Source organism: Sceloporus occidentalis, unplaced genomic scaffold, assembly GCF_023333645.1.
Source record: "Sceloporus occidentalis isolate IW3139 unplaced genomic scaffold, rSceOcc1.0.p SCAF_4, whole genome shotgun sequence".
Lineage (NCBI taxonomy): Eukaryota > Metazoa > Chordata > Lepidosauria > Squamata > Phrynosomatidae > Sceloporus > Sceloporus occidentalis.
The window spans coordinates 31,673,436-31,682,832 of NW_028316984.1; the positions used below are offsets into that span (position 1 = coordinate 31,673,436).

Here is a 9,397-nt window from a genome sequence, read left to right on the forward strand (position 1 = left end):
CAAAAATTAACAGTTTGGGGAATATATCCAGGGGTAGCAAAGTATAAGAAGATCCCAAATCCCCCCAACAGTGATACCTTTATCGGACTAACCCAAATGCACAAAATTGGTGATGTTGCAAGCTTTGGAAGCTCCACTGGCTTCTTCCTCAGGCAAAGTGTCTAAAAAGCACATGCGGAGAAAAGAAATACGAGGACATTAGGCAGAGGCTTGCCTTTTGTCAAGATATTGTTCTGGGTTAAGATGGTATGGAGGGAGATTCATGGAGGGAGGCTGCTCCTCTTTTTGACCATGTGGCAAGTCTGGGAGACAAAGTATTTCAGCGTCTAGGAAATACATCGTTTGGGGGTCCCTGTGTGTGAAGACCAACGAGAGCACGGCTTTTCCCTCCAGGTCAGAAGACTTGAGGTGCATCTCCACTGCAGAAATAATGCAGTTCGGCCCCGCTTTAAGTGCTGAAGCTCCATCCCACGGAATCGAGAGGTTTGTGGTTTTACAAGACCCTTTGCCTTCTCTGCCCAAGAGTGCAGGTGCCCCACAAAGCTACAACTCCCGGGATTCTAGGGGATGGAGCCTCAGCAAACAAACGGGGGTCAAACTGCGTCGTTTCCACAGTGTAGATGCACCCAGGAAGGCAGGAACGACTCGCCCCCTCCGTCCCCTGAGGGCAAAACAGAGGGAGCCTCTGAAGGGGGCTTTTCGATGTTCCTCCCTTGGCTGTCGAGGACCGAGGGGCGTCTTTGGTGCCCGGGAGACCAGGGTTCGAATCCCGGCTCGGCCATGGGACTCCGCTGGGTGGCTTTGGGCACGCCACACTCTCTCAGCCTCAGAGCAAGGCAAAAGCAAACCTCCTCTGAACAAACCTTGTCAAGCAACCCCTGTGATAGGTTCCCCTTAGAGTTGCCCTAAGTCGGAAACGACTTGAAGGTGCCCAACATCCCCAGTATCCCTGTTTTGTGGATTTTGGGTGTTATTGTACAAAAGAGAGAGAGAGAAGAGACCTATCCCTGCCTGTGGCTTGGCTGGAAAGCTTCATCAGAGTTTCCCTGCCGGAGAGGCGAAGTGAGTGGGCCTTCCCAAGAGCCCGCCCCCCCCCCGGCTCCTGGGCCTCCCTCTCGGCGCCTCGGAAAGGGTCAGTCCCTCCCGCGGGTCCCCAACAGGTCCGCAGAGCCTCGGCCGCCCGGCGACAGATGGCCACTTTCTTTGGGCCACAAAGGGAGGGAGGGAAGGAGAGAGAGCCGGGCGGCATACAAATGGGAGCAGCAGATGGCGCGTGCCGGGGAGGAAGGAAGGAGGGAGGAGAGGAAGAGGAGGGAGGGAGAAGAAGAGGACGAAGAAGAGAAGAAGGAAGAAGAAGAGAAGGAGGAAGAGGAAGAGGAGAAGGAAGAAGAGGAGGAGGTGGAATAGGAAGAAGATAAAGAGAAAGAAGAGAAGGAAAAGGAGGAGGAAGAGAAGAAAGAAAAAGAGGACGAGGAGGAGGAGGAAAAAGAAGAGGAGAAGGAAGAGGAAGAAGACAAAGAGAAGAGGGAAGAAGAAGAGGAGAAGGAGGAAGAAAAAGAGGAGGAGAAGGAGGAGCAGGAAGGGATGAAAGAGAGATAGAAGGAGGAATAGCAGGAGGAGGATGAGAGGAAAAGGAGAAGGAAAAAGAGGAGGTGGAGGAAGAAGAGGAAGAGGAAAAGAAGAGGAACAGGAGGAGAAGGAAGAAGAAGGGATGAAAGAGAGAGAAGTAGAAATGGTAGGGGGAGGAAGAGGAAGAAAAGAGAAGAGGAGAGGGAGGGGGAGGAAGGCCTGAAGAAGGAGAAGGTGATGAGGATAAGTAGGCGGGGCTTTCCGCTTGGCCCCACCTAGGGGGCGGAGCTCCCCCTCCCCCAGCAGAAACAGCCGGGCTCTATATAACCTGAGTAGTCTTCTCCAGGCAGCCTCAAAGTAAGGGCGGCGGGGGGGAGACACATGCAATAAAATCAAGGCAAGGTAACGCCGACCCCATTCCCTGCCTCCCTCCCATTCATCCCAGGAGAAGGCCTTCCAGGAGCCACAGGGTTATGAGAGCATCACTGCGAAGAAGGCGCTGAAGCAGGAAAGGTAATTCGGAGGCTGGCTTTCCAGGTCGGAACGGGTCTTGGGTTTTAAAAACATCTCTCTCCCAGACACGCAGTCTCTTTCTTTCTCTCTCTCTCTCTCTTTCATACACACATCCACACCTGGGTCCAGGTATCCAGCATCCCCTGGTCGGGCAGGTTGCATCTACAGGATGCAGTTGACTCGACTCTCTGGCTCAGTAATAAGGAAGACTTATGGGATGATCTTTCCCTCTTATGGCAAACCCTCCTGGGATGAGACTTGCAATGCGAGTCCAGGGAGGTTTCCTCGGGAGTCATGGGAGTCCCTGCCAAGAGAGGGAGGGAAACGTCCCAGAAAAGAGTTTCAGGGAGGAAGGGTGGCCATGCCCAACAGAAGAGAAGCCAACAGATGATGGAGAGGAGCCTCTCCTTCTGGGACCAGTGGCTGCCTTTTGAGATGGGGAGCGGGAGGGAGAGGAAAGCCATCCATGGTGCTGAAGCCACCCCTCTCTCCCTGGAAGCTGGATTGGGAAAGAAAGAGCACCTTCCTTGTCCGTACAAAAGGGAGCCCCTTTGAAGGAGAGAAAGTGGGAGCAGGAGCTTTGGTAGACCTCAGCCTCCTTCCTCACAGGCACTGATGGTGTGTGAGTTTTCTTCTTAACAGCCAGTGAGACGTAGTAGTTTGAGTCTTGGGCTGGGACTCTTTAGACCGGGGTTGGAATCCCCCACTCAGCCCCACTCTCTCAGCCTCAGAGGGGAAAGCAATGGCCAACCTCCTCTGGAGAAGCCTTGCCAAGAAAACCTCAGCATAGGTTCGCCTTAGGGCCCCCAATAAATCGGAAACGACTGGAAGGCACACAATAAACACACACACACATATTATTTTTTAATACATGTGTGTGTTTTTGTGTGTGCGTCTCTATATGTGTGTGTGTACGTGTGGGTGTATAAATACACGTTTTTAATATATGTATTTTAACATATGTGTGTGTGTATAAATACACATATGTTTTTAATATATATGTGTGTGTGTGTATAAATACACACACTACTTTAATATATGTATTTTAATATATTTGTATGTGTGTGTGTGTTTGCATTTATTTTTATATATGTGTGTACATATGTGTATGCACACACACATGTATTTTTAATATATCTCTGTGTGTTTATATTTGTATGTACATGTATATATATATATATGTATTCTTTTATATGCGTGTATATATTTGTGTGTGTATATATGTGTGTGTGTGTATACATTTGCATGTGTGTATATATAAATACACAGACACACGTATTTTGATATATGTTTCTGCAAATATTTGTAGATATATATGTGTGTGTATTTTTCTATATGTGCGTATACACACACACACACGTATGTAAGTATATATTTTTTTCTCTCTCTCTGGGTTGGGCAAAGATAGTGTTGCTGCTGTCGGTCTTCCTGGTAGGGATGTTGGGAGCTGAAGGCTTTGAGGGGGAACCCAAAGGCTCAACTGTTGCACTATTGAGAGGTTGGGGGTCTTCTCCGTTGCCCCAATGGGAGCCTTTCCTGCCACCCCCCTCCATGCCCCCGCCTGAGCCAACCTTCCCCCTTCTTCCCTGGAGGCTTGCGGGGGAGGAGGGGATGGAAATGTCCTTTTAGAGGCTTTGGCTGCACCTGATCCCTGTCTCTCTGCCACCACCATCCGAGTTTGCCTGGGCCCTGAACAGTTGGGCAGTCTGGAGGTCCTTTGTAGAGGATGGCTTCGGGTCGCGCTTGGCGAATGAAAAGGCGACCAGAGAAAGGAAGGCAGCCCTGCCTCCTCGGCTGAAGGACTATTGGCAACCTGCCCTGGCTGGGTCTGAAGCCTGGGTGGGGTTTTTGTTTTCCCTAGTAGCTTTTGTTTTGTTTTGTAACTTTTTATGTTATTTTTTAGCCCATGTTCTTCTTTTGCCGTTGCGTCCGTCAAATTTCCTCCTCCGTCTAATCTCCTTAGACTGCCATGGCTAGGAATAAAAACAAGTTACATAAGGCTATTTGAGACGATCCGTCTCAGTGTCGAGATGGAAAGAAAAATTAGACATTCCTTATTGCCGGACAAATTAATAGGAGAAGCCTGCAAGTCCCTTTCTGCCAAGGATGGGTCGGAAAGCCATTTACGGGCGGAATTTGAAACATGCCAAGAATATCATTTATTTATTTCATATGCCGCCTTTCACCCAGAGTGGGACCCAAGGCGGCTGGCAAAAGGAAATCAATCGAAATCCGCCCATGGCATTTTAGAAACAGGTGTCCAGTTGGGGAACAGAATCCTTTGATATCAATGAGAACCTTTCCATGGATTCTCATGGCGCTAAATGGTGCAATTCTATGGGAATCTGTGAAGCCGAAGGCTTTCATGGCCGGCATCCATAGTTTTTTTGTGGGTTTTTCGGGCTATGTGGCCATGTTCTAGAAGAGTTTATTCCAGTATCTGGGGCTGGCATCTACAGAGAAATGTCAGGAATAAACTCTCCTAGAACATGGCCACACAGCCCGAAAAACCCACAAAAAGCTATGGATGCCGGCCATGAAAGCCTTCGACTCTAGGAAAGCTCATGCTCCCAGCTTCCTCCTTTCCGTTAGTCTCAAATGGGCTACAAGATCCCTTGGCATATGAGGAAAAAGTGTTCATAGCCAACTAATGTCTCCATGGGTCTGAGGAAGGAGGCTCAAGTCTAGGAAAGCTCAGGCTCCCAGCTTCCTCCTTTCCGTTAGTCTCAAATGGGCTACAAGATCCCTTGGCATATGAGGAAAAAGTGTTCATAGCCAACTAATGTCTCCATGGGTCTGAGGAAGGAGGCTCAAGTCTAGGAAAGCTCAGGCTCCCAACTTCTTCCTTTCTTTCTTAAGTCTGGAAGGGGCTACCAATTTCCCAGGTGAACACGGCTAGGCCTTGGAATCCTATATGTTTCTTGGGTGGACAGTTGGCCCTCCACATTTGCGACTTGGACTTTTGCAGATTTGATTAATTCTCTCCGTAGGAAATCTCTAGGTCCTCCAGCATGACTCCCTTGCCACCTTCTGCCCAAAGTCACACTGGAGGTCCTAGAGGTTCTTAGAGAGAACGCTTCTCTGGGCATTTGTAGGTCCTCCAGCGCAATTTCACGGTCCAACTTCTGGCAGATCTTGACCATAAAATTGCCCCGGAGGCCCTAGAGATTGCGAGAGAGGTATTCCCTCAGGTTAAAAACATGAGTGGCGTTTCCCACTTCCACGGGGGCCCTGTGCCCCTAACTAACCCCATCGAGTGTGGAGGGTGCACTGTATATGCGCCTTCAAGTTGCCCGTCGGCCCCATGGATGTCCCCAGGGTTTTCTTAGGCAAGGGAGCCCCAGAGGCGGTTTTGACAGTTCCAGGGTTGGTTTTCCTCCGAGGATGGCTGTGAAGGGTCTTCTTCCAAGGATGGGGCTCCAAGGATGGCTCTGAAGGTTGGTGTGTTGGGCACTGGGGCCTTGTTCTAAGAAGGGTGTCTTGTCTCCTTTGTTTCCTGGGGCAGGCAGGCGTCGGAGGCCGGGATGACCAAGTCCTTCAGCGAGAGCGGCCTGATGGGGGACCCCCGGCCCGAGGGCGCCCCCGTCTGGGCCCAGGAGCAGCGGGAGGCGGTCCCCTCGGAGAGGAAAGCCGAGGCCGGCGAGGAAGAAGAAGAGGAGGAGGAGGAGGAGGAAGAGCTGGAGGAGCTGGAAGAGGAGGAGGAAGAGGAGGAAGAGGAGGAGGAGGAGGAGGAGGAAGAGGCGGCCGAGGAGGAGGAGGGGGAGGGAGGCGAGGAGGCCAAGCCCAAGCGGCGGGGCCCCAAGAAGAAGAAGATGACCAAGGCGCGGCTGGAGCGCTTCAAGCTGCGGCGGATGAAGGCCAACGCGCGGGAGCGGAACCGCATGCACGGCCTGAACGCCGCCCTGGACAACCTGCGCAAGGTGGTGCCCTGCTACTCCAAGACCCAGAAGCTCTCCAAGATCGAGACCCTGCGCCTGGCCAAGAACTACATCTGGGCCCTGTCCGAGATCCTCCGCTCGGGCAAGAGCCCCGACCTGCTCTCCTTCGTCCAGAGCCTCTGCAAGGGTCTTTCTCAGCCCACCACCAACCTGGTGGCCGGCTGCCTCCAGCTCAACCCCCGCACCTTCCTCCCCGAGCAGAGCCCCGACCTCCCGCCTCACCTCCAGCCTCCCGCCTCCTCCTCCTCCGCCTCCTCCTCCTCCTCCTGCTTTCCCGCGATGGCCGCCCCCTACGGCGCCTACCAGTCCCCGGGGCTGCCCAGCCCGCCCTACGGCACCATGGACGGCTCCCACCTCTTCCACCTCAAGGGCCCCCATCCCTACGGAGCAGCCGCCGCAGCTGCAGCCGCTGCAGCCGCGCTGGAGCCTTTCTTCGAGGGCGCCTTGGTGGCGGCGGAGTGTGCCTCCAGCCCGGCCTTCGACGGGCCCCTCAGCCCCCCGCTCAGCATCAACGGGAACTTCTCCTTCAAGCACGAAGGCCCCGCCGCCGGCCCCGAGTTCGAGAAAGGCGCTGCCTACGCCGCCTTCGCCATGCACTACCCGCCAGGAGCCCCAAGCCACGGCGGGCTCTTCTCTTGCGCGGCCTCCCGCTGCGAGGTCCCCCTGGAGAGCCTCCTGCCCGCCTCCTACGAGGGCCAGGGACACCCCCACCACGAGAGGCTGCTCGGGGCCCAGCTCAACGCCATCTTCCACGACTGAGACAGAGAAAGAGAAACCGCCCTCACCTTCACTACCCCCAGACTCAAGGCTATGGCATTCTGGGAAAGTGTGGTTCCTTTCACTATCTAAACGCCCAGGTGGGGTGTCTCTCCGAAGGACTATTCCTATTCCACAGGAGATGAAAGACTTGCCTACATTGGGGGGAAGAGGGGAAGGGAAAAAGGAAGGAGGGGAACAAACCTACTACATTTGATCTTAAGGAAAAACAAAGGAGGGGAGGGGAAAACTCCATCGGAGGGTCTCCTCTTGAAAGGCTTGCAGGAGTGTGCTTTGGCCTCTTCCCCTTTCCCTAAATCCAAAAGGCCGAGGAATTAGATAAAATGGGAGGAAAAGCCTTCCAAGGCTGAAAGCCATCCATGGCTGGGTCTTCCCTTGACAGCCTTTCAGGAGCCTTGGGGCAAGTTGCATCGTCCTCTTGGCCTTTTTCTAAATCCTGGAAGTGATGTAAAAGGGAGGGGGGAAGCAAAGGAGGGGAGAGCGGTGAAGGAAAACCCTTCCAAGGCTGAGGGCCATCGGTGGTGGCTCTTCTCCTGACAGTCCTTCAAGAGTTGCCTTGGCCTCTTCCCCTTTCTCTACATCCAAAAGGCCGAGGAATTAGATAAAGGGGGAGAAAGGTAGAGGAACTGAGACTCCTCCCGACAGCCTTTCAGGAGTGACTTTGGCCTTTTCCCCTTTCGGTCATCTCCCCCCCCCCCCCCCCCATCCTTCTCTCCTGCTCCGGATCTAAAAGCCTCCAAAGGGGAAAAAACTCCATCCATTCTTCTCCTTTTCCCTTCCCTTCCTTTCTCCCCTTTGCTTTGATCGGGAATACAGAATCGCAAGCAATAATTTGGATCTATGCAATTTTTAAATAATAATAATAATAATAATAAAAGGCCTAGAAGAAGGGCCGGTTTCAAAATGATGATGATGATGAAGAAGAAGTATATATCAAATTTCTATTTTTCAACCAGCAACTTGTTTTTCCTACTTGCGACCTTCCCCCCCCCCCCCCACCGGCCCCAGCCGAGTTTATTTTGTCGTGGGTTTTTTGTACAGATTTTTAAAAGGACCTTTTTTTTTGATAAAAAGACTATTTTGAACATGCGGCTTCGTCGGTTTTTATATGCGTCGGAAACAAAATGTAGAATTATATCTAATTTATACGGAATAATGAAGTAATGATAATAATAATAATAAATAAGTAAATAAAAAAAAAACCAGCCAGAGAAGTGCTTAGAAGAAGAAAAAAGGAGAAGGAGAAAAGTTTGTTCTGTTGCCTTAGCACCGCCCTTCCGTCCAGTTTCCTTCCAGATGCTACACAAAACCACGCAAACACACAAACTTTGTACAAAGGCAGCAGTGTGATCGCCATGAAACTTGTCCATTTCCCTAAGAACCAGATTCCCACTCCTAAAAGGAGGGAAACATTTTTAATCTTCTGTTAAAACCTATCATGCCGACCGGCAAAAAACAACAACACCCCAATCCTTTTATATTTATATGCATCCATCTTATAACAAGCAAAGGCTATTCAATCCCTATGATTTCTGTTTCTTTATTCCCCCAAATCAAACGCTGCTTGACTATCACATTGAGTTTGCACTCTTTCTTCACGATTTTGGGGGATTTGGGGGGGGGGGCAAAGAGTGAATTTGAAGAAGACGCAAATAACTTGGAACACCGATTTTGAATGGCAGGATTCCTTCTTATACACGGATCCCTGCTTTTGTCAGGAAAGGGCACCCAGTTTTCTCTCTCTGTCTTTTTTAAAACAATGATGGTTTGATTTTAGCACCTGCCGATGGGAATCCATAGTTTCTATCGATGGCTTCGTGAATGAGAACTATCTCGTCCTGCTGCATGTTCCCAGGCCAGACGGAATCAGCACAAACCAACCTGTCCTGCGATCTTGTTCGTAACCTTGTATATGATGGTGTAATGCACCGGGCGGGGGTGATTTTAGGAAGAGCACACACCGTTTGCAACGAGGTAGTAACGAGCCCTTGGTCAAATGTTGCGTTTCTCTTTAGGTGTAATCCTCCCCCCTCTTCCCTCCCTCCCTTAGTGTGAGCAATTCCTATGGGAGTACTGTAATAGTTCCTGAAAAGGTGCGACATTTACTATTTGTACAATAAAACCAAGTTTTTTAAAAAAAGGTATGCAATTGTGATCCAGTAGGAACCGGGGAGTGGCTGGGTGGGTGGTTGGAGGGTGGCAAAAACACTCAAATAAGGAAAGGAGGGTCTCTGGGAGCTGCGATTTGGAAGCTATGGCAAGTTAGGATACTTCTGCACTGTAGAAATAATGCAGTTTGACACCACTTTGAGTGCTGTAGCTCCATCCTATGCAATCCTGGATTTGGAGGTTGACAAGGTTTTTCACTTTCTTTGCCAAAGAAGGCCGCTGCCTCGCAAAACTATAAATCCCAGGATTCCGTAGGAGGTTGCCCAGGGCAGTTCAAGTGCTGTCAAACTGCATTGTTTCTACTCTTATTAGTTTTACTTTCAAGCAAGGGGTGTCTCCGGGAGCTCTGGTCGAGAAACTACGGCGGGTTAGGGTGCCTCTGCATTGTAGAAATAATGCAGTTTGACACCACTTTAACCTCCATGGCTCCA

General features: G+C 51.0%; 1 protein-coding gene across 1 annotated transcript; it reads left to right on the top strand.

Moving 5' to 3' along the window:
• The first annotated feature begins 1,578 nt into the window (after nt 1-1,578).
• Nucleotides 1,579-8,660, top strand: NEUROD1 (neuronal differentiation 1). Its single transcript, XM_089519633.1, has 2 exons — nt 1,579-2,082; nt 5,588-8,660. The coding sequence occupies exon 2, from the start codon at nt 5,607-5,609 to the stop codon at nt 6,777-6,779; it is 1,173 nt and encodes a 390-aa protein (XP_089375759.1). The 5' UTR covers nt 1,579-2,082; nt 5,588-5,606; the 3' UTR covers nt 6,780-8,660.
• Nucleotides 8,661-9,397: the final 737 nt, after the last annotated feature.